The sequence below is a fragment of the Conger conger genome, chromosome 3, assembly GCF_963514075.1.
Source record: "Conger conger chromosome 3, fConCon1.1, whole genome shotgun sequence".
Taxonomy (NCBI): domain Eukaryota; kingdom Metazoa; phylum Chordata; class Actinopteri; order Anguilliformes; family Congridae; genus Conger; species Conger conger.
In genome coordinates, this window is record NC_083762.1 from 3077041 (window position 1) to 3102144 (window position 25104).

At 50.5% G+C, this 25104-nt stretch overlaps 1 protein-coding gene across 4 annotated transcripts; it reads left to right on the forward strand.

Annotated features, from left to right (window-relative positions):
* The first annotated feature begins 123 nt into the window (after positions 1-123).
* On the forward strand, positions 124-23172 carry LOC133124759 (cyclin-J-like). 4 transcript variants are annotated; one of them, XM_061236212.1, is made up of 7 exons: positions 124-2391; positions 2484-2568; positions 4322-4429; positions 12323-12533; positions 20964-21263; positions 21821-21980; positions 22188-23172. In XM_061236212.1, the coding sequence occupies exons 3-7, from the start codon at positions 4361-4363 to the stop codon at positions 22672-22674; spliced, it is 1227 nt and encodes a 408-aa protein (XP_061092196.1). In that variant the 5' UTR covers positions 124-2391; positions 2484-2568; positions 4322-4360; the 3' UTR covers positions 22675-23172. The 4 variants fall into 4 exon arrangements, with proteins under 4 accessions (XP_061092196.1, XP_061092199.1, XP_061092197.1 ...); XM_061236215.1 differs by lacking the exons at positions 124-2391; positions 2484-2568 and adding an exon at positions 2583-2624; XM_061236213.1 differs by lacking the exons at positions 124-2391; positions 2484-2568 and adding an exon at positions 2822-3149.
* Positions 23173-25104: the final 1932 nt, after the last annotated feature.

A 25104-nucleotide genomic window follows, 5' to 3' on the forward strand; every position in this document is an offset into this window, starting at 1 on the left:
GCCAATCTTCACTTAATGGAGAACTCCTGCCAACATTTCCTTTTATACAGAGCTGTCTAATGCCCAACCCTGTTCCTGGAGACCTACCATCCTGCAGCTTTTCATTTCAACCGTAATTTGACTAATTGGCATGGCAACTATAGCTGTTGAATGGGCTGTGCTTTGTTTGGGTTGGAGTGGAAACCTACAGGGCAATAGAACAGGGTTGGGCAGCCCTGATGTAATATGTTGGTCGTCATCTCAATAATAATTGATCATTTATCTAATTTCTAGTGTCACATTCCATACAAATCAAGTACAGAGCCCCACCCCCATACGATGAGGTCACCTGCCCTTTCCACCAGTGCATGGAATGGAAAACATAACCTGTAGTTAGTTTATAGATTAAACAGCCTTAAATATTGTGATTGTAACTTCAGAAATGCATGTGGAAGTAAGAGATGCACATCCGTTGCAGCGTATTCTCAAATTCGCAAAGACACCTCCACGCTCTGAAGAGTGGGGTTTCAGAATGTTTGCTCAGTCAGTGTTCTAGAACTCCACTGCTGTCAGTCAGCATTAGTGATTGTGACATCAGCATTAGAATGTTCAGTAAAGAACACTCTAATCGCACGTTTGCGATCTCGCACCTGAAAGGGTGAATTAAAGAGCAGCAGGGCGATTGCTGATCGATCCCCCGTTGCTGTTTTTTTTTAGTACTGGCAGTGTATAGAAGGCTGTGCTTCTCTGCGATGACTCACACTCCCAGGGCAGAACAGGCGATCCTCGAAATGTCACACAGAGGCACACACATACACAGCGCGGCTATGCACACATACACACACACACATACATGCACTCTACCTACACACACAAACACTGTAAGCCCACCTCAAAGCATGGTGAGATGACATAATAGCATGTGACAAAATCCAGTGGTCATCAAAGGGTACAGGATAGAAACTGTCTTTATTTCAGGATCAACATCAATGATTAACCATACATGTGTGTCACCTTGTGTATTATGTGGTGGTGTTTTTATGTTTCCCTGACACTGGCTCTTTAAATGGCATGAGAGCTACAGTGCATCCCCATGACCTCATCCCTTCGAGCGGTCGTTGACAGACCGAGATGAAGCGTTTGAATTTGAGGCACGGAATCTGGCTCACGCGGGCCAGGCCGAACGGACAGGAGCGAACAGGCGGAGGAGTACACGGCGGACTTCCCCTTTAAGAATATCCCCCCCATGGGCTCCCCTGGCATTTCAGACGGGAGAGGTTCGAGTCACGGTATTTATACACGGTTTTTCCTTAACGGCTAGACTCGAGCGCAGCGCTGCGTAAACAGCTGTGTGCTGAAAGTCCTGTGGACCGGTTTCTGCTGCAGCCGATAAGAGGGCGCTGCGACACGGCGCCGTGTAAACACGCACTATTGTGTGTATAAATACACGCCGTGCTGTGTACAGCTGTAGCCCAGGCACAACAAGGGCGAACGTCTCGACCCCCATCCCAGCGCCGAACGCAGCGTGGCGTGCGGAGAGGTAGCAGAACGGCGATCCTGAACTCACCCCAGGTGCGTCAACAGGGCCGGCCGGCAGCCTGCGGGCTGTGGTACGTGACTGGGACCCGGAAGGTCGGTGGTTCAAGCCCCGGTGTAGCAACAGCTGTTGGGCCCTTGAGCAAGGCCCTTAACCCCACATTGCTCCAGGGGGTGATTGTCCCTTTCTTATCAACTAATAAACTACTAATTTGCTTTGGATAAAAGTGTCAGCTACATTATGAATTAATTATACAGTGAAACTTGATCCCTGGCCCATAGGCATTGCATATTCATAATTCTTGCAAATAACCCTGGCTGAGTTGGACAACCGAGTTAATAAGCTGTATTTGTTGAATTGACTCATTTTCCTTTACGCATTGTGAAATATTTGAATATGGGGATGGATGTACCGTCTTCAGCAGTGTATTATTTCACCATATTATGGTAAGTAGGTAAGTAGTTGGCATTTATATAGCACCTTTATCCAAAGCGCTGGTTGGCTGCCATGCAAGGCGCCAACCAGCTCATCAGGAGCATTTGGGGGTTAGGTGTCTTGCTCAGGGACACTTCGACACAGCCCAGGCAGGGGATCGAACCAGCAACCTCCTCCCCTCCAACTGCGCCATGTCACCAGGCAATGGCAAATGAAGAAAGCCACTGTGATAATTAAGGAAATGAATACATTTGTATTTCATTTCATTCAAGTTGTGAACTCCTAGCTGGTTATGAGTGTGCTGTCCCTCTGCGGAGATGTGCTTTCCTCTTCAAGGTCCCATATTGCACACCTTTCCAGTGTTTTATTTTAGGTCCTGATATCCACAAGAAGAGGTTTTTGTGTTTTTTGTTTTAACCCAGCACTAGGACACCTTGCAGGTATATAACACAATTTTCTATTATTCTACAATTCTGCAATTTTTTATTATTTATGTTTGTTAAACATATTAAGCAATAGACCACTTTTTCAGATAATAACTTGATCGAGGCTGTCTGGGATTATCTACAGAGCCAGAAGCAAGCAAGACAGCCGGTCTGCTGAAGAACTGTGGCAAGGTCTCCAATTTCTTTGGAACAACCTACCAACTTTTCTTATAAAACTACAGGACAACGTAGGTTTAGAGAACTGACGAAGTTTTTAAGGTGAAGGGTGGTCACAATAAATATTGATTTAATTTAGTTTTTAACTGCTTACTGCTCTTTATAGTATTTTTTTTTTTTTTAATTGATAGAAATGAAAAGATAGCAATGAACTTTGCACTATTAATGGAGACGCTGTAGGACTACAACTCCCAGAGGCACCCTGGACGCTACCGTGCTCGTGTGCAGGTCCATGAGTTGCTAGCTTCTCTCACCCGCAACAGCAGCTGTGGCAGCCTAACCACACACCATTGAACGAACGCGTGGGGAAGTACAGCAGTGGGAAAACAAGGCTAAAAAGTGGAAAACACGTTTAAACCGCCGGATAAACCCCTGTTACGTTATTTGGCACGTGCGGTATTTGTCTCAGAGAGGACAGGAGTCTCGTTCCTCGTTTTTTTTTGTGATAAGAAAACAAAAAGAAAGTTAAACGGGGAATTTGTCAGTTCAGGATGTTGGTCTGAAACAAAGGGGTCCGAAGAGAACTGCTGTGAGTGGTAAGGTTATCTGACCGCTACATGCATCTTGCAACTGATTTTGAGGTCCATGTTCATATCAGTTGTCGTTTTGTTTCGCGGTGTTGTTTGTTCCGTGTGTACGGCGATAAGCACCTGACGGGGAATTAAATGTTTCGGATATTCGATTAAACAGCAACATTAGCCGGGCTGCTAGCTAATGATAAATGTTTTGTGGCGTATACACACCACGAACGGGTTGCCGATAGTACTTCTATTACACTGAGTGTGTGTCCTGACTTTTCCGCTGTTACGAAATGTGATTAAATAACTTTTTTACAAAGTTAATGGTCAGTAAATGTTGATCGCTACTTTCGGTTTATTTGGGTGTTAGAAATAGTGTTATTATGGGAAAAGTTGCGACTGAGGGAAATTAAAACACGGTGTACGGTGAAGCACTTTGTGTCGGGTAGTAGTTTGTAAAATGAGCTGGAAGAACTTGTGCTTCAGGTAGGCTAAATCGTTTGACTTGCAGTTTAATCGGCGTTTGCTCTAGCTATAGCCTTTGGGGGTTTTGACCGAGAAACAGCGTGACAGAGATTTTTTAAAGTCCAGGCTACAGATATGAGTCAAGAGTTGCGCATTCAGGCAAAGTTCGGCGATAAGATCGTTTCGTTTTGGGAAATGGTTGTAGAATGCGGAGAGCAAGCGCACTAGCTAGTTCGTTGTTGCTGTTTTTGCAATTGTGTGTCTATAGAGGCCTGTACAAAAGTATTTAAAATAAAAATACAAATATAGTAGAGGTTTTGGACATTGTTCGAACTATGAATTCGGATTTGACCGAGGGGTCGACAACCCGAACAAAAACTGCACTCCGTGCTTTAAGAACAACTGGAGGAAGTTTGAATGACCATAACGGGCGCATTCTCCCCCCAATTGCAGTTACGTTTTCATGGCAAAAAGTTTAAAAGTTAAACGAACCATTTGATTAATTACCAAATCCCAATTAAAACCCAGGGTGCCAGAGAGCAGAGAGGTTTGACGCAGCGTCGAACACGCTTTGATTTTTGCGGGGGAAGAAGAAGGGAAAAAAAAACTAAAAGAAATGGGCCAGAGACATCTCTAACTCAGTATCGCCCTATATGTGGACCTATTTCGGTTTGTTGTGGGTGTTGTAGACTATACGATATAATAAAGAAAATATTATTTTTCAGGGTTGCGCTTCGTTCTTTGCGCCTGCCGTGGATGGGAAGATGGAATCGGAGGGGCAGTGGTGGAAGGGCCAGCTGGCCGCAGACATACACCAGTCTCTCCGCATCAAGGTGAGTCCCCTCTCCGCGTATCGCCCCACTTCATTTATACCGTGGGCACATAAAAATCCGACGGATACATCTACCGGTTTGTGTTCCACAGAAATGAATGAAAGCTTTGAAGTTGGTGATGGTGCGGTATTTGTTTGACGCAAGCTGACCACGTTTTGATACGAAGCCGCGAGATGTGGCGTGTCGCTCTCAACTCGGAGGGAGGCTTGGCAGCTCTCGTCCTTTAGTTTGTTGGCTTAACAGTTTATCTTCATTTTTCCGCGCATGAAACGAGGGTCGGGAGAAGTTTGAACGGTCTTGTGGTTATATGATCCTAAACCTTTGGCCAGGAGCCAGTGGAAATATACCAGGGTTTTTGAAGAAAATCAAAACGTCTCCTTTTAAAAGTGGTAGAATTTCCTCATGGGTCCACTGCTTGTGGCTGAAAGATGTAGGAGAATCATCCCGATAAAGGTGATCTGCCGTTTATTCGACCACCTGTTTATGGGCACTGTTGCCTCTGGAAGTTCCGAGTTTAGTAGTGCGGAAACGGAACAAAAAAAAAAAAAACCTCTGGTACGGAGTGGATTGTATTACGGTTGTCTTGGTTCTAGATCTCTGGGGGGTGGTGGAGATAAGTCCAGGTGCCTGTGGGTGACTGCTCTGGTGTGGGGTAGCCTCTGGCTGGCTGCGTATCTGGAGGTACTGAATCACACAGTTAACTCTAGCGCTAGCTCCCACCCCCCCAGCTGCTGTTATGGAAGCGTTCCGTGTGTCCTAGTGTGAACTCTCGGCAACGCTGGTGTCGGGATGAGGCATTAGACGCGCAGGTCTCGTGGAGACCACGGGAATAATCGCCCTTCCTGCTCGCTGATGCTCGAGTTCAGCGGTTTCCCCATGTCCCAGAGTTACCATAGAGCCCTCACTACTGTGTCTGCCAGTGTACTGTACAGGGTAGAGGAGGGCCGGCATGTGGCCTAGTGGCTAAGGCGCCTGACTGGGACCTGGATGGCTGGTGGTTGAAGCCCCAGTGCAGCCGCGATAAGATCTGCACAGCTGTTGGGCCCTTGAGCAAGGCCCTTAACCCTGCATTGCTCCAAGGGGGGGGGGGGTGATCCTCTGCTTAGTCTAATCAACTGCAAATCACTTTAGATAAACTGGACTTGTGCCCTAAAGGTTGCAGGTTTTGATGCCCGGGAAGGACACTGCCCTTGCGCTAAAGGACTTAACCTGCACTGCTTCTGTGTCCACCTGTATGAGTGTAAACAATGCTAAAGCTGAGTTGCTCTGGGTAAGTGGTTAAATGGCAGAAATATAGTATATATTTTTTTATTATATTACCTCCAGCCCTGGCTGCTGACCCGTCCTCTGAGTCTTTGTGCAGAGTGACAGAACTGCTGTTTAAGATCTGAGACACTGTATTTGCAAACTAGAACCCCCCCACCCACTCATCCCCCCCCCCCCCCCCCCCCCCGGTGCATGCCAACATTGTTCATCCCTAACTTCTGGATGGGGCCTCCCATGCAGTCTGTTTTAAATAGCCTCAGGAACTCCTTAGTCAGAGCAGGAAGGAAAGGCCATCTCTCTGGTGATAGACAGTCTCTGATAAGTCGCTGGGCCATGGAGAGACAGTTCCTTTGATGGATGGGTGCTGTGTCTGTGTCACAGGACTGTATTGTTTTCGGAAGAAAAGGTTTTGGAAGAAAAAGTCCTTAGTTGTTGTCCTTGCAGGAAATGAAATCCCCTCAGCACTAATTGTGCGTTCAGTTTGAGTGGAGCAGGAGCAGGAGTGTGTGTGTGTGTGTGTGTGTGTGTGTGTGTGTGTGTGAGTGTGTGAGTGTGTGAGTGTGTGAGTGTGTGAGTGTGTGAGTGAGTGAGTGAGTGAGTGAGTGAGTGAGTGAGTGAGTGAGTGAGTGAGTGAGTGAGTGTGTGAGTGTGTGTGAGTGTGTGTGAGTGTGTGTGAGTGTGTGTGAGTGTGTGTGAGTGTGTGAGTGTGTGAGTGTGTGAGTGTGTGAGTGTGTGAGTAATTGTGTGCGTTGTTAATTCACAGTGCCAGCTTTGGGTTTTTTGTTTTGTTTTCAGTGGGGTGTATTTGGCTGGATAAGAGTGTGAGGCTTTGTTTGAAGGTCCTGTGGTCACCTGAGACCCTCATGAATGCGGCTGAATGCGTCGTGGGAAACGGGCACTTCCACTGCAGCTCTCCTCCGCCCCGCCCGCAAAGGCCCGTTTAAACATGTGGCTGATTGTCCAATGAGCGGGAGTTGCGGTTGTCCAATGAGAGGGAGTTGTGAGGCGGTGATTTCGGAGTGCTTGTGACAGCTGTCTCCCCCAGGAAAGGTCACTCATCACAGGCAGTGTGCTGCTCCCTCCCCTGCCATCATTTACTTGTGTGTGTGTGTGTGTGTGTGTGCGCGTGTGTGTGTGTGTGTGTGTGTGTGTGTGTGTGTGTGTGTGTGTGTGTGCGCGCGCGCGCGCGTGTGTGCGTGTGTGTGCGGACCCCCCCATGCGCACACTCACACAGACGCACAGACGCTGGGTAATATCGTTGAACAGGCTGTGCTGTTTAAAAGCAGGGACGGTGTTGGTGGTAAATTGTCAGACATGCAAATGAGGGGCCACTACGGAATACTCAATTCCTCCACCCCCCCACCCCCCTCCCCAGGCAGACAGATGGGCCTGAGACCCCCAAACTGGGCTGAGGGGCAGTACCCACCCCCACCCCCACCAGACCCCCACATTATCACCACTTCCTGCCCAACTCCGCCAGATTCTCTCCTGCTTGGGGTCATTAAAACTCAGGACAGTTGTGTCCTTGTTTACATAAAACACACATTCGGCTGTTTTTCTTCTGTTTCTAACCACACACTTGAAACACACTTATCAAACTTTAGGTTTAGTGGTGCTAAGTTGATAAATTAGCACCACTAAGCAAAAAAAAAAGGGGTGAATAAAGTTTTACAGAATCAGTCTGTCTGGTGCATATTACATTACATTGAAGTCATTTATACAAAACAACAATGTGATGTTCAATAAAGGGCAAATCATAGCCAGGGGCAAGTGTGCAGAAAACCCTAGAGGGAAGTATGGTTCCTAGAGTCATCACATGGATAAAAACTTGAATAATCAGGTAACTGACATTTTGGAAGTCCTGGAGGGCAGCTTGGGCCCCAGGCCGCTAACGGGACAGGAACAGGCCCGGCTCCCAGCCGTGTGCCGTGTTCCGTGTGCCGTGTGCCGTGTGCCGTGTGCCGTGTGCCGTGTTCCGTGTTCCGTGTGCCGTGTGCCGTGTGCCGTGTGCCGTGTTCCGTGTGCCGTGTTCCGTGTGCCGTGTTCCGTGTGCCGTGTTCCGTGTTCCGTGTGCCGTGTGCCGTGTGCTGTCCTCCCACCTGGGCCCATGGCCTGTCCCACACACACAGCGCTGAATGAGTTTCCGTTAGCGTAGCATGCTGCGCGTAACCGCTACAAAAACCGCATCGCTCCGCAGAATACCCTGTTGCTCACGTACATGCATTAAAAAAATAAATGCACATTCAAAAAGAATCATTAAGAATGGGAATGGCTCAATATTTTAAACAGCCCCTGATTCCCATGCTAATTCATTTCACGCATCCAATACACTGTTGGGGTTTTGATTGTCTGCTCTTTATATTTTGCGAGAGCAATATCTCAAAGCTACTGTTTTGAGCCTCTGATTGTATTTTAATGTCAGTGAACTTAAAAATTTAATTTCATGTAAGCCTTTATTTTACGGACACCCGGTATATTGAATTATTGTGCCTAAACATCATTCTCGTTAAACAGGGCGACATTTTGAGTGTGAATTGAGTTGATTGTCAGAGAACAGGGGTTATATAGGTGATGTTAATCAGCTACAGATCCTTATAAAAAATAAAAGTAGTCTCTGTCTGGAGATTGTGGTAATGTGCCTGTGTTGGTCTGAAAATCTCCAACCTGCACTCATCGTGTTCTGAACAAAACCGAAATGAAAAATCCAGTGTGAGGAGTTATTACATTGTGTTTGTACGGGTTACACACAGTGCTGCACTGGAGTCATTACATTGTGTTTGTACGGGTTACACACAGTGCTGCACTGGAGTTATTACATTGTGTTTGTACGGGTTACACACAGTGCTGCACTGGAGTCATTACATTGTGTTTGTACGGGTTACACACAGTGCTGCACTGGAGTCATTACATTGTGTTTGTACGGGTTATATACAGTGCTGCACTGGAGTTATTACATTGTGTTTGTACGGGTTACACACAGTGCTGCACTGGAGTTATTACATTGTGTTTGTACGGGTTACACACAGTGCTGCACTGGAGTCATTACATTGTGTTTGTACGGGTTACACACAGTGCTGCACTGGAGTCATTACATTGTGTTTGTACGGGTTACACACAGTGCTGCACTGGAGTCATTACATTGTGTTTGTACGGGTTACACACAGTGCTGCACTGGAGTCATTACATTGTGTTTGTACGGGTTATATACAGTGCTGCACTGGAGTTATTACATTGTGTTTGTACGGGTTATATACAGTGCTGCACTGGAGTTATTACATTGTGTTTGTATGGGTTACACACAGTGCTGCACTGGAGTCATTACATTGTGTTTGTACGGGTTACACACAGTGATGCACTGGAGTTATTACATTGTGTTTGTACGGGTTACACACATTGTGTTTGTACGGGTTACACACAGTGCTGCACTGGAGTCATTACATTGTGTTTGTACGGGTTACACACAGTGCTGCACTGGAGTTATTACATTGTGTTTGTACGGGTTACACACAGTGATGCACTGGAGTCATTACATTGTGTTTGTACGGGTTATATACAGTGCTGCACTGGAGTTATTACATTGTGTTTGTACGGGTTACACACATTGTGTTTGTACGGGTTACACACAGTGCTGCACTGGAGTTATTACATTGTGTTTGTACGGGTTACACGCAGTGCTGCACTGGAGTTATTACATTGTGTTTGTACGGGTTACACACATTGTGTTTGTACGGGTTACACACAGTGCTGCACTGGAGTTATTACATTGTGTTTGTACGGGTTACACACAGTGATGCACTGGAGTCATTACATTGTGTTTGTACGGGTTACACACAGTGCTGCACTGGAGTTATTACATTGTGTTTGTACGGGTTACACACAGTGCTGCACTGGAGTTATTACATTGTGTTTGTACGGGTTACACACAGTGCTGCACTGGAGTTATTACATTGTGTTTGTACGGGTTACACACAGTGCTGCACTGGAGTTATTACATTGTGTTTGTACGGGTTATATACAGTGCTGCACTGGAGTGATTACATTGTGTTTGTACGGGTTATATACAGTGCTGCACTGGAGTGATTACATTGTGTTTGTACGGGTTATATACAGTGCTGCACTGGAGTTATTACATTGTGTTTGTACGGGTTATATACAGTGCTGTGCTCGTTATCTCCTGTGTGACACGGCAGTGACCCTGAGCCACAGGCTGATGAGTCACAGGCTGATGAGTCACAGGCTCCTCCAGGCCTCCCGCCGTGAGCACCATGCAGCTGCACTGTTCTGCCTGACGAGGCGGCGTGCGCTGTACCGTGTGCAATACATTACCTTACATTGTAATATGGCATTACATTACTTTACATTACATTACATGGCATTACATTACATTACATGGCATTACATTACCTTACATTACCTTACATGGCAGTACATGGCAGTACATGGCATTGCATTCACACACGCAAACAAACACACACACGCAAACAAACACACACACACACGCAGACTCACACACACACACACACACACACGCGCAGACTCACACACACACGCAGACTCACACGCACACACATTTGCACAGCCTCCCTTAGAGGCTATAAAGGATCGCTGAATAATGCCTTTTAGTCCAGTGTAGACTCTTGTCAGCAGACATGGTCTTTCTATAGAAATAATGACCTCTATAATTGGATCTGGTGTTTTCCTGACTGCATTACCTCTGTATTACAAGAACAGGGTGAATCCACCCCACCCCCACCCCCTGCTCAAGCCCACACATGGGGGCAGATCGGTGAGGGGTGGGTCAGGGTCAGTTTGGCCATTTCGCCACACCCGCGCGTGATCCAGGGGGACGGCGTTTCCGTTTGTGATGAGTTTGAGTTGAGCTGTGACCTTCCGCTGGCCAATCGCAGCGTTTCCCACACCCCCGTGTGACCGCGTGTTCTATGACATCATAATCCTGCTCGGTGGGTCATTGGGCCCGTGTCTCTGCCCCCGTCTCCAGTGGGAGCCCTCTCCCTCTGCAGGGGCCCTCAGTGCCACATGGAGTCAGGGTCGTTTCTGTCGTGTGTCTCTTCTCGCCCGGTCTTGGCTGCTGAGACGGCAGGGTTCGAGACGCCTTCCCCGCTGTTCCCGTCCGAGCGCGGCTGTGGTCTGCTCCGAACGCTGTACTGCCCTCGAGGACAGCCGTGTTTGCCCCGGCGCGGGGTGAGAGCGCGCCATGTTTAATTTAACACTTCAGCTGGAATGTGCCAATCACATCTGACCGGTCTACACGCACACTCCACGTGTTTCTCCGGGTGATATTAATGTTAGATCACTGCTTGCTGCCGGGGTGATTTAATTTCAGCGCTGGAAGCAGTCCTGAAATCACTAATAGTCTCTGCTGTGATTTAGCTTGCGAAATTTAGCTAATTGGAACAAGGCAGCCTGTCGAATGCTGTTTAGCAGATGCAGCCTTACAGCTGGTCAGCAATTTTCCCACATAAATGCTGTATTATTGAAAAATCTAATTTGGGTTTTTTTTCTTTTTTTTTTTTTTTTCTTTTTTTCTTCTTTCTCTATCAGTTGCAGATCCATGTTGATGGCTCCTTATTTAAAATACTATTGATGTGCTTCTGCGCAGCAAGAAGATGCATCTCTACAGGTTCACTAAACCTGTGTTTTAGAGCAGTGCTTCTCAACTCCAGTCCTTGAGACCCATTTGCCAGAAGGTTTTTGTTGTAACCAGGAACTCACACACATGACCACATCGCTGGCCAAGTCCACATTGTGAGGGTGTTTGAAGGGCGTGTTGTGGTTAAATCCCTGACGTCGTCATCGTCCTGACTGCACAGAGCTGTCGAGTTTCTACAAATCGTCCCAAAGGCCTCAGGTGGAGTAGGCCTTTCCCTGTGTTGACTCCAGGGTGAATTAAGTGGTTAACTGTTTGCCCAAAGGGCTTATGGGATAGCAGGCGACACTCCATAATCTGTGGCCATCGACTCATAAATTCAACATGCGCACACACACACGCACGCACGCGCGCACACACACAGGCACGTGTGCACGGTCAGCCTGTTTAAGCAGTTTCAGAACGGCAGTGATGAACCAAAGGCCTGATGGGAAATGTAGTTCAGAAGCCTCCCTAAAACTACAGGCTGTATTTGACCTTGAGCGTGTGGAAGTGTCTGGCACTGCGGAACGGGTGGGGCTGATGTGCTTGCTCCCCTCCTGAAACTGGCTTTAGTCGCTGGAAGCCTGGAACTCTCTTACACGTACACGCAGATCCACATATCCACACAGCAACTTTTTTTTAGCTTGCGGAGAAATTAAACCACAAATCGCATGTACCCTTTCATACATTGTTACACAAACTTGCATGAACACCGTGGGTCCTAATGTTTAAATCACCCTCAGATCAGATCTGTCCTTCCCCAGTCCTTAGTCATCTTTTTTTTATTTATTAAATAGCTGCTGTGGTCAGGTTGGTTAGGAGACCTTGGAAAAAGAGATATAATATAATAATGCCCATGGGACTTTGTTTATTATTCATATTTTCATGCCCGAATAAGGAGCGCTGGTTTAAGGTGGTGAATCGATCTCTGATTTCATTGTTTTTATTCAGATGTTTTTGGTTTGCGTCCCCCCCAGGAGCTGAAGTTGCCGGCGTTCCGGGCCCACTCCCCGCAGATCGGGATGCGGCGGTACTTCGCGGACCTGCTGGCCATCCTCAGTAACCGCTACCAGCTGTGCCCCGCCGCCCGCCACCTGGCCGTGTACCTGCTGGACCTGTTCATGGACCACTACGACGTGGCCGTCAAGCAGCTCTACGTCATCGCCCTGTCCTGCCTGCTCCTGGCCAGTGAGTCCCCCTCTGAGTGTCCCCCCCCCTCCCAATCTGAGGTCCCCCCCCCCCCTCTCTGAGTCCCCCCCCCCCCCCCCTCTGAGTCCCCCCCCCCCCTCTGAGTCCCCCCCCCCCCTCTGAGTCCCCCCCCCCCCTCTGAGCCCCCCCCCCCTCTGAGTCCCCCCCCCCCCTCTGAGTCCCCCCCCCCCCTCTGAGTCCCCCTCCCTCCCTCTGATCCCCTCCCGAGTCCCGGTAGCGCTATCCCGTTAGCTGCTGAACGGTGTAGAGGTAGTATAAGGGAGACTAGTGCAGGGCATTGTGGGTACTTACGTCCATGTTAGCTGTTCAGGGGCACGGGCAGAAGTACACAAACATATAGTGATACTGGGGTTATGGGGCAGTTTGTGCACAGGCGGATACTGGGGTTATGGGGAAGTTCGTAAGTAAAAATCTAGACTCTTGAGGCAACTATTTATAGCGACCGCTACATGCGTGTGCGTATATGCGAAATAGTCTAGTCTGTATTTACTGTATCTTGCATAAGTCTCGTGATCCTTCACCACAGAGCTTAGGGTGTTTTCCAGACCATCTCCGTTCTGAATGCTGTGCACATTGGCTGTCAGTCAGGTCACCCGTCGAAGATTCCTGCCAAATAATCTGTTTCGCTTGTGCGCTTGTGTGTCGTGTCGCTGAAGCTAATTCTGCTGTAGCTCCTGTTTCCTGGTCTCATTAGTGACATCACAACGGTATGTAAAGTGACGGTTCCTCAGAACCGCTCTTGCGTGATGAGAGTGCCCTGTGCCCCCCCCCCCCCGAAGGTCCATATTAACACACGGCACACGCAATCTCCTGCTCACGATTTACATTTTCGCACTTTAATAATTTATGACTCCCCGGGTGGAATATTCAAACGAACGAAGCCCGGTTTTGCCTACCCCTGCAATAGTAGCAGGAATTTGTTATGATGTTGGACGTGTTGTTTCAGGGAAGTGGTTTAGGCTTCTGTGTGTGAATATTTGATGAGAAGGATATTTTTTTAATAAGCTCAGTTGACACCAATTAAAATACTGACCCCGGTAGTGGATTGCTGGTCCTGTGGTTAAATATCCGGATGATTGAATGTTCACTCATAGATCCAGTCAGCAAGAGCAGACACATCCACACAAAGGTCATCCCTCCAGGCCCCCCCCCGGGATCGTTTGGCGTGGTTTCCCTCTCTCTCTCTCTCTCTCTCTCTCTCTCTCTCTCTCTCTCTCTCTCTCTCTCTCTCTCTCTCTCTCTCTCTCTCTCCCCCTCTCTCCCCCTCCCTCTCTCCCCCCCTCTCTCTCTCTCTCCCCCTCTCTCTCTCCCCCCCCTCTCTCTCTCCCCCTCTCTCTTTCTCCCTCTCTCTCTTGCTCTTGCCTGCCAGAGAGGATCATGGGATTGTGCATGAAAGGACGTGAGGTTCTCTGTCCCCCCGCCCCGGAGGTTGACGGTGGTCTCCCGCGCTCTTATTTCAGCTCCGTGCCGTTCGCTCGTTCGCGTCTGTTAAAGATGCCAAGGTTTCCTCAGTGCCCTTCCTCTTCCGCTGCTGTGCCAAGAGTTACGCCTCTCCCCCTCTCCCCTCCTGCGGGAGCCAATCGGAAGGCGCGCTGTCCGGGGTGGGGCAGCAGTGGGCCAGAATGGCGAGGGAGGCAGTTGGCACGTTACCATTGTACCCCCGAGCAAATTAATCAACCTGAGTTCCTCCAGTCAATGTCCAGCTATATGAACACACTTGGTGAGTTACGTTAGTTACATTGCGCTTTATTTAGCAAATAACTGCAAAAAATACCCACTGAGCAAAAGACTGAATACTGCCGGGTGTTCTCTACACCGACATATCTAGCCAGGCAAAAAGTTGGGGTTGAAAGGTGAACGGTTTCTAGCTGACTAGGACGTACTCGGGACATATCCAGGTGATACCTGAGCTAAATTGGGGCTAAATTAGTCTGTTTAGGTCAAAACGTCTCAGTCCCGGATTTCCAGCCCTCTAAACGACTAGATGGGTCTGGATTAGTAAGTAGGCAGTGAGTAATGGCCCTGTCTGTTAGCTGTGTAAGTCTCTCTGGATATCTGGACTCAGCAAACCTGCAGGTTCTGTTCCCTTCAGGCTGGGGGGGGGGCATTGGGTGCTGAAGAGGGGGTTGGGGGGAGGGGGCTATAAACAGTCTGCAGTCTGTCAGCAGGAAGGAAGTGAACAGAATGACTTTATGGCACCGAGGTCTGGCCGAGCTGCCACTGGCTCTTTTATTGTGTGTGTGTGTGTGTGTGTGTGTGTGTGTGTGTGTGTGTGTGTGTGTGTGTGTGTGTGTGTGTGTGTGTGTGTGTGGCAACTTCCAACTCAGTCACCTCAGTCCTGTTCATAAGAATAACTATGTCAGAGTAGCTCCATGGTGAGGCCCAGTGTGGGTAACAGCAGCTCCACGGTGAGGCCCACTGTGGGTAAGAGCAGCTCCACGGTGAGGCCCACTGTGGGTAAGAGCAGCTCCACGGTGAGGCCCACTGTGGGTAAGAGCAGCTCCACGGTGAGGCCCTGTCTGTGAGAGCAGCTCCACGCTGAGGCTCCAGGGGTAGTTGCCATACGCAGCTACAGCCCGGACAGAAGCACCCAGAACAGGCAGCGGAGGAGGGGCCTCTGCTCACACAGTGGAAGAAACTCACTCCCACTCTCACTCTCACACAGCTTGCGCACTCACAAACTGACACTCCCCACACAGAATCTCTCTCACACACACTCACACACACACACACACACTCACACTCTCTCACACACACTCTCTCTCTCACACACACTCACACTCACACTCACACTCACACTCACACTCACACTCACACTCACACTCACACACACTCTCTCACACACACACACACACACACACACACACACACACACACACACACACTCACACTCACACTCACACTCACACTCTCTCACACACACTCTCTCACACACACACACACACACACACACACACACACACACACACACACACTCACACTCACACTCTCTCACACACACTCTCTCACTCACACACACACACACACTCACACTCACACTCTCTCACACACACACACACACACTCACACTCACACTCACACTCACACTCTCTCACACACACACTCTCTCACACACACACTCTCTCACACACACACACACACACACACACACACACACACTCACACTCACACTCACACTCACACTCACACTCACACTCACACTCACACACACACACTCCCACCCCCACCCCTCAGGCTGGGTGATGAGGAAATGACTGTAAAACACGTGTGCTGTTTTAAAGCCTGCTCTGGTCTGGGAGCGATTCAGACCCTCATTTTTTACAGTTCTGTTCTGGACCCACAGGCCTGTGCAGCTGCAGGCCACCCAAATAAAGCACACTCCTTACCTGTGGGAGGGGGGACGGGGGGGGGGGGGACAGGGGTGTGAGCATCCGGTAGCCTCCTCTGTCTGCCTGGGGGCAGCACATAGTGTCCCGAGGAGAGAAGGGCCTCGTAAAAACGCTCTTCCTCTCGGGGGGGTGTCAGTAAAGACCGGGGGGAAGGGGGGAGGGGACTTCAAAGGCCAGCAGGCAGGCTGTGCGAGTTTAGCGGCTGGGAATGGAGGGGGGGGGGGGGGGGGGTGTTAGGGCTGGGAGGGGGCAGCAGTGAGGGGCATGTTTGAACCGCCAGCCCCAGCAGCCCCCCCCCCCCCCCCCCCCCATATGTAGATCAGCAGGCCTGGAAGCCCTTTGCAGGGTTTGATGCTAATGCCGCGGAATTAATCCCCAGGACTGAATGTAAAACCGGCGTGCGGTGGGAGTAATGAATGTCCATCCCGGGGTGGAGTTTATGAATATTGTAGTTGCCGAATATGACTACGCTTAACGCACAGACACACAGTGGTGCTGGCCTGGCCTCAGTTTGCGCTCTTACTGTATTTGTGGAAGAGCGAGGTCAGGTTTCCCAAGGAGCCGGCGTGGTGATAACAATGTGGAGCGGAGCTGGCGGAGGAGAAACCATGTAGTGAAGGGGGGGTTTGGAGGGTATTCTTGGGCCGGGTGTTATCCCTGGAAGCCTAATTTTTAACCACCCCCCTCTGTGTTTAGGGGGGTCCCCCTCCCGAACCCCCGGGGCTGATCCGGGCACCCAGGCGTGAGCCGAGCAGGTCAAAGGTCACACGGGCAGCTTTGTCGGGGTGCTGGGGTCCGGAGGTGCGGCTGAGACCGATTTCACGCCCCCCTCAGGAAGGGAGAGCTCCCAAATTAAAGGACGCTTTGAAACAGGAAGGTCTTCCACGCTTTAACTGAGCACATTCTCTCTCAGGCAGGATTAGAGAGGCCCAGGTCTGTAGGTTATCTGTTGGTTTGGGGCATGGGGCAGCTTCTAGCTGAGTGGCTACGGAATATGGCAGGGGCCCGGTTCGCCACGATAAGACCAGTGCAGCTGTTGGGCCCTTCAGCAAGGCCCTTAACCCCACATTGCTCCAGAGGGGGATTTGTCCCCTGCCTAGTCTAATCAACTGTAAGTTGCTTTGGTTAAAAGTGTCAGCCAAATGTAATTTTAATAATTTGTAGGTTTGGCTTTGGTTATGCATGTGCTTATTTGTTCATTTATTATGATTAATTCCCCAATGCACTGTATTAATTCTGTCTAATGTTATCTTTCATTTTTTTAATTTCGGCAATATTGTCACATAGTCATGCCAATAAAGTATTATTGGATTGAATTGAGACTGTGGCTGCGTGTGAAAATGCACACTAGCATACTGCTCATACTACATTTGAGACCGATTTTCTCAGGAATTTAGTGGGAATAGTTTGCAACGTATTCTGTTTCGAACACGGCCAGGAGCAGTGAGACTGACAGTTAAGAGAATGTTTATAACCGGACTCTTCCTGTGAGCTCTCTCATTGGTCTGTCAGAGAATGTTTATCACCGCACTCTTCCTGTGAGCTCTCTCATTGGTCCGTCAGAGAATGTTTATCACCGCACTCTTCCTGTGAGCTCTCTCATTGGTCTGTCGGAGAATGTTTATCACCGCACTCTTCCTGTGAGCTCTCTCATTGGTCTGTCAGAGAATGTTTATCACCGCACTCTTCCTGTGAGCTCTCTCATTGGTCTGTCAGAGAATGTTTATCACCGCACTCTTCCTGTGAGCTCTCTCATTGGTCCGTCAGAGAATGTTTTCAGCGGACTCTTCCTGGGAGCTCTCATTGGCCGATGCAGGCCTGTTTTTTGAGGGGGCTGTTTGTTTCCTCCTGGAAGTCTGGAAAGTGAGATTCCTGATGTCGCTCTGCTGATTCCGGTGGAGATGAGATTCCTCCTTCCCCAGGGGTTTTGGGAACGGAACGGACAAGAACACTGGTTGCTTTCAGTTGCACTCACACTCGTGTGCATACGTGCTTTATTATAAACATGCGCACGCGCGCACACACACACACACACACACACACACACACACACACACACGCTCATGCATGTCATTTATGGCTTACGAATGCATTATCATAAAAACTGCTTTTTTGGTATGCCTGAAAGTGTGGTTGGAGTACCCACTGACATCACCTCAGCTGGAGGTTTTACGAGGCGTTTTGGGATAGGATTGCTGACGAGACCCCCTGTGCTGGCTGTAATTTGGGCTGTTGAGTCAGCGTCTCTCTGGCCTGGGGACTCTCATCGCAGCCCTGAGGCAGAGCTCACTGCCGCCCTGGCAGGTCTGCAGCGCTGTGCGTGTGGAGGAGGGCTTCATTAGACCCGTGGTGTGGTGGTTGGGTGGTGAGGGCCCTGTTTTACACCCCCCCCCCCCCCCCCCCCCTTTCCTCTCAGAGCAGATGTGGGGCTGGGGTTTTTTTCTACTTATTTATTTGCTCTTGTTTTTCCACACCCCGCTGCCTGCCAGTGTTCTGTTACCCTGAGTGGGGCTTTTATGTGCCTGCATCTGGGGTGTGTGTGAGAGTATGTGCGCGCGTTGTTTGCAGTGCCAGACACGGGCTTTGAGTTAAGTGCTGTTTGTGTGGCCCACAGGGTGAGTGTGCAGGGCTGGGCTGGCCCTGTGATAATCCTGTGTGTGTGTGTGTGCGTGTGCGTGTGCGTGTGCGTGTGCGTGTGCGTGTGCGTGTGCGTGTGCGTGTGCGTGTGCGTGTGCGTGCGCGCGTGAGTCCTTGCTCAGACAGATGTTTGTCTGTCTGGGGAACACGTCAGCCTGAGCTGTCAAGGCCTCCTGAAACCGTGGCGACCATTGTGATGTGCTGATGACATCACTGCTGACTTCATTCCTGCTCAGTGTCCTCCACTTGCTGCAGTTATTCAGAGGAGTGATGTCATTGGTCAGCCCAGTTGCTTTTGCAGAGTAGGGTGTTTCTTTGTTCATTTGGTGGTTATGTTGGTTTTGATCAGCCATATGACACAAGTTTGTGCCATTTTTAAAAGTCTTCTGTGCACCATTTACATTGCAAATATACCCCTCCCCAGCCCTACCCATCCTACAGATGCCTGTCTGTGTGTCTGTGTGTCTGTGTGTCTGTGTGTCTGTGTGTCTGTGTGTCTGTGTGTCTGTCTCCCTGTCTCCCTGTCTCCCTGTCTCCCTGTCTCCCTGTCTCCCTGTCTCCCTGTCTCCCTGTCTCCCTGTCTCCCTGTCTCCCTGTCTCCCTGTCTCCCTGTCTCCCCTGTGTGGGGGCAGGGGTGTAATCTGACTGGGTGATCGGGGGTTTAAAAGGCAAACAGCCCACAGCTCACTGGCTGCAGTGAGATGAGGTCACAATGCTGTTGCCTTGGTGATTGAGATGCCAAAGTGGGAGGGGTTATGGGCTGTGTTTTAATATGATTTGGTCAGCGGCCTGCTGTTCTCTCATTCCTGGTATCAGATTCCACTTTGTTTTTAAACGTTGGCTTCATGTCATTAACCTCAGGGGGTTCCCACCCCACCCCCCGATAAATGCCTCTGCAGCACGGTTACATTCCCAAGAATTTGGACTGAATAAATTATAATTATGAATTATCTAGCTGATGCTTTTTATCCAAAGCTACTTACCATTGATGAGACTAAGCAGGAGACAGTCCTCCCCTGGAGCAATGCAGGGTTAAGGGCCTTGCCCAGGGGCCCAGCGGCTGTGCGGATCTTATTGTGGCTACACCGGGGATCGAACCACCGTCCTTGCGTGCCCCAGTCACGTACCTTAAGCACTACGCTGCAGGCCACCCTTGTCTTCCTCCTCTTCATTGTCTCCTTTCGTTCTGGACCCAAACGTGTGTGTTCAGTTGGATTAAACTTCAGTTTGGTACTTCGCAGGAACTGTGATCCTGAGTGTGTTGCAGAGTAGTGCATCGTCAGGAGGGCCAGGTCAATGATTACCCTCCAGCAAAATGCCCATCTGACCCTGACGCAAAGCCAGCAGTCAGAGGGTGTTGTGGTGTTGTAGCAGTCAGAGGGTGTTGTGGTGTTGTAGCAGTCAGAGGGTGTTGTGGTGTTGTAGCAGTCAGAGGGTGTTGTGGTGTTGTAGCAGTCAGAGGGTGTTGTGGTGTTGTAGCAGTCAGAGGGTGTTGTGGTGGTGTAGCAGTCAGAGGGTGTTGTGGTGTTGTAGCAGTCAGAGGGTGTTGTGGTGTTGTAGCAGTCAGAGGGTGTTGTGGTGTTGTAGCAGTCAGAGGGTGTTGTGGTGTTGTAGCAGTCAGAGGGTGTTGTGGTGTTGTAGCAGTCAGAGGGTGTTGTGGTGTTGTAGCAGTCAGAGGGTGTTGTGGTGTTGTAGCAGTCAGAGGGTGTTGTGGTGTTGTAGCAGTCAGAGGGTGTTGTGGTGTTGTAGCAGTCAGAGGGTGTTGTGGTGTTGTAGCAGTCAGAGGGTGTTGTGGTGTTGTAGCAGTCAGAGGGTGTTGTGGTGTTGTAGCAGTCGGGGTGTTGTGGTGTTGTAGCAGTCAGAGGGTGTTGTGGTGTTGTAGCTGCAGTTCCAGCATGAGTGCGTCCTGGGTTGTTAACTGGGCTACAGATTAGCTGTAAATTAGCACATAGTTACAACTGGAGGCGATGTAAGTTCATTTTCTGAATTTGGTGTGAAATGTAGCCGAGTTTCTCTGTGAACTAAACTAAATGAAGTCTGACAGTCTGACGCTGCAGAAGATGTGTTTTTAGTTCTGCTCTGTTTTTAGGAAGGTGGCAGGTGGACTCGTTTTCTATAACCGGATTTTCCCACCGAAGCACACGGTCGTCCACCAGACAACCACCAGTCTGTGTGAAAGTGGGAGTTACAGCTCTTGGGAAGTTTGTTTCTGTTTGTGTTTTCTCTCGCGTGTACTCACACTCACATGAACAGACTCCCCGCCGAGGTCATCATAAGCGTACGGTGTGTTAGGGCGTGCTGACCTGAGCTGGGGGAAGAACAGCGTTGAGAACAGGGAGGTGTAACCAGTCTCTCTCTCTCCCTCTCCCTCTCCCTCCCCCAGGTAAGTTTGAGGAGAAGGAGGACCGTGTCCCGAAGCTGGAGCAGCTGAACGCCCTGGGCTTCATGTGCAGCCTGAACCTGGCCCTGAACAAGCGGGACCTCATCCGCATGGAGCTGCTCCTCCTGGAGACCTTCGGCTGGAACCTGTGCATGCCCACGCCCGCGCACTTCATCGACTACTACCTCCACACCTCCGTGCGCGAGAGCGACCTGCACCACGGCTGGCCGCTGGCCTCGCTCTCCAAGACCAAGGCCTTCATGGACAAGTACACGCACTACTTCCTGGAGGTGTCTCTGCAAGGTGCGCGTGGGCTCCTATTGGCTAAAGCTGCTTTCAGTCACGCGACTGGGCCGTGTCTTCAGTCCTGGTTTGGGGGTCCTGTTCTGTGCTCAATGTTTGAGATGTTGCACTGCCTGAACGGTAGTGGTATTGGGCCGTAGTTCACGTCAGAAACATGTGTTTTACGCAGGCTTCTTACTGAGGGGGTTACAGCTCTTGTTTGGCCCTTGCGAGTGATAGTTAAAGCTCTTGTTCTGCTCTTGCGAGTGATAGTTGAAGCTCTTGTTCGGCCCTTGTGCGTGATGGTTGAAGCTCTTGTTCTGCTCTTGCGAGTGACTGTTGAAGCTCTTGTTCTGCTCTTGCGAGTGACAGTTGAAGCTCTTGTTCTGCTCTTGCGAGTGATAGTTGAAGCTCTTGTTCGTGCTCTTGCGAGTGACAGTTGAAGCTCTTGTTCTGCTCTTGCGAGTGATGGTTGAAGCTCTAGCGAGTGACAGTTGAAGCTCTAGCGAGTGATAGTTGAAGCTCTAGCGAGTGATAGTTTGTTTATTTTCTGGTTTGATTTCCCGCCGCTCCTCCAGACCACGCCTTCCTGAGTTTCCGGCCCTCCCAGGTGGCGGCCGCCTGCATTGCCTCGTCCCGGATCTGCCTGCAGATCTCTCCCAGCTGGACCTCCCCCCTGCACCTCCTCACCGGCTACAGCTGGGACCACCTCACGCCCTGCATTGAGCTCATGCTGCTGTAAGAGCCCCCACATCACACGCTCTGTCTGCACCACAAACCCACACCCCCGTCTCCAACTGTCTCGGGAAAACGTTAAAATATGTGGTCATTTTTCCGTTTTTTTAAAACATTGTGTTTGTGAGGGCTGGGTTGTGTGGATTTGTATGAATTCTTTGGATTGTTGATGGTAACACCTTTTTTTTATTTTTTATTTTTTTTCCCTAGTGCTCACGACAATGACGTAAAGGAGGCCAACAAACCCAAGCCCAGCCCCGCTCTGGGCCAGGTCTCCCTGCGGGGGCATCCCACCCCCCCGTCCTGCACCCCCTCCCCCGCCCACAGACCGGCCCCCGCCTCCGCCCAGCCGCTGCTGTTCCCGCCCGGGGCCTTCCCACACCTCCCCCAGCACGCTGCGCCCCTGGCCCAGCTGCACGCGCTAGGCGAGTCCCCGGCTTTGGGGCCTGTGGTGGCCCAGGACTACCTCCAGGCCCACAGGGTGGGGCTGCTCTCGGGCGGGGCAGGGGGTGCCAGCTTCCACCCGTACGTGGGGCTGGGGTCCGGGCTGGGGTCCGGGGGTGGTCTGCCCCCCCTCCAGGCTCCGCTCTCCATGCAGGTTGCCCTGGCCTCCGAGCCCCGACACTGCCTGGGCGTGGCGTACGGGGGCTACCTGGGGACCCACCACGCCTTCGCGGCCGGCTGCTTCGACAGGTGACGCCAGGACCGGGGGGGGCACCCCACGCCGCCCCCCTCCCCGGGGCCCCGCCCCGCCCTCCCGCGCGCAGAGACACAGGAAGCGCAAACGCGAGGCCGCCGTCGACCCCGCTGAGGTCATCGTGCTGACGTGACTCGCGGTGACATCTTCGGCCCTGCTTTTTCAACCTCCGACCAGAGAGGCGCTGTTTTTGAGGAGGTCGTTTGCGCTGTTTTCAGCCGCTGTGCGTTAGCACGTTAGCCAGGCTAAAGACACAACGCCTGCCTGCCTGCTCGCTCTCGAGCTGCTCGTTTTAGAACTCGAGACTGAAATGAGAACGGAAGAAATGAAATGTGGACAAACGGGAGTGAGGTCATTTCAACCCGCCGGGAGAATGTCTGGGGTTAAAGGTCCGGTAATCGGGGAAGCCGTCCCCTCTCCCTCAGTTCTCTGATCTTTGGAGTTGCAGAATAATGTTTCCCACAATGCAACAGGAGTCAGGTTAGAATGGGGGGGGGGGGGGGGGGGGGGTTTCATTCCCCTTGAAGTTTTCATCGAGCTTTCAGCGCCCAGTGAAAAAGCGTCCCGTGGAAAGGTCTCCAATTATCCAATGGTCTCCTCCCCCACCCCAAGCCCCCTCTACTCCTGTTTGAAATCCTCAGATTGTCCCACACTCAAAGACATTCCTTGTAGAGTGAGCTTCATAGTCCCTTCTGCTCACAGCCTTAAGGACTGTTATAGCTTTCTTTGTGTGTTTTTTATTTTTTTATTTTTTTTTAAACGTGTGAGTTTTTGTCCTCTCGAACACTGAAGCGATGGGCGGACATTTTGTTTCTCGTGCGTCCGCTCACTCTTCCGTGACTCCTCCACGATGCTGCTGACCCAAGAGGTCCGGGCGGGTTTCTCTCGAGAAGCTCCTCCCGGCCTCGCGTTGTTTACATGATCCGTGTTTGATCAGGGACTGTGTCCATTACTTGAAGATGATGCCATTGAAACGTCGCTGTTATTTATGAGTCTGCCTTCCGTTACGCAGTCTGTGTCCCTCCCCTGGCGTAGGGCTTTATTTTATTTGGTGTTTTATCCAGGAGTAACACTGGTAGAAGCGGTGCTGTTGTCCTGGGGGCTGTGGACTCGTTTCGGGTCCAGGGTGTGTAGCGCCGGCCTCCACCAGCCTCTCTCCGGGGGGGAAGGGAGGTTCCGATCCTTTTCTGCCGGAGAGACCGGCATTCCCGGGAACGCCAGAGTTTTCCTCCCTGCTTCCTGTGCGGCGCTCCCGCGAAACGAGTCCACGGCCCCTCTTTCCCCCCGGACCTCCGCCTCAACGCGTCCTCAATGCCCTGCCCGTCACAGCCCAGGGGTCACGTGACCCTCCGTTCGTCCGGTAGCGGGATTTCCGGTGGCGTGATTGGCTGGGCGGTGAGCTGGAGCCGTGCTGATAGGTTTGTAACGGACGGGGGACGGTCACGGTCGTGACCTCGGCCTGCTGTACTACTGACGCGGCTGTGTCTGGGCGGGCGGGGGTGGGCTGGTGGGGGGGTTTATCTGAGGACGGGACCCCCTCCACGGTGTCCTCAGCAGTGGGGTCACCAGGGAGTGTTCCTCCCGCTAGTCCTGACGTTCCCCCTGATGTTCCCCGGGCGGACCTTGTGGATGTACTAACAGGCCCATCACTCTGTCCGTCTAAATTCCACCCTAACCCCCCCCCCCCCCTCTCTGTCCTGGGTTGCCATGTTGGGCCCAACACTGCCATTTTAACTTGCTGTTTGGCCAAATGTCCTACGATGACTATTATTTTTAATAACTGGGTTTTAGGACTCGTTTTTAGGTTGTACATATTATTTTATATGTTGTACTTTTTTTTTTATGACCTCGTCTGTACAGGTGAACACCTGTTTGTTTAAAACTTTTTAAAACATTGCCATCACTACACAGGGCTTCATTGCAGAAGTCCCAGGGTGCAATATGTTGGATAAATCTGTTACTGACTCACTTCAGCAGAGTCTTCGCCACTAGTTTGTGTTTTGTAACTTATTCTGGATAAATGTGAGATTTTTTTTTAATTTTGTTAATTTTTTATGCAAACTCAGATCAGGAGCGAAGATGTTTGTTTTCACTGCTGGTAAGCAGTGAGTTTTAGCTTTAGTGTAAATGTTGCATATTGCAACTCGAGGGGTGGGGAGTGTGCTCTCAGAAACGGCACAGCGTTTTTCCCGATCCGTGCGTGTGTGAGGACGGGGGAAACCTGGCGAGGAGCAGGGATATCCCTCTTATCCCACGAGCCACTCGAATAAAGACCAGTCAAAACCCACTCTCAGCTTTTTCTTTGTACACACACAAAACAGCAGAGATACACACACACACACACACACACACACACTCGCAAAACAGCAGAGATACACTCATATGGGCACACACACTCCAACACACACACACACACTCCAACACACACAC

Bases quoted from the DNA above. Each gene is read 5' to 3' on its own strand.
- LOC133124759 (XM_061236212.1), top strand. From the start codon at position 4,361: ATGGAATCGGAGGGGCAGTGGTGGAAGGGCCAGCTGGCCGCAGACATA. The intron at 12,534-20,963 runs GTGAGTCCCCCT...TCCCTCCCCCAG, and splicing joins GTCCTGCCTGCTCCTGGCCA to GTAAGTTTGAGGAGAAGGAG. The intron at 21,264-21,820 runs GTGCGCGTGGGC...CCGCTCCTCCAG, and splicing joins CCTGGAGGTGTCTCTGCAAG to ACCACGCCTTCCTGAGTTTC.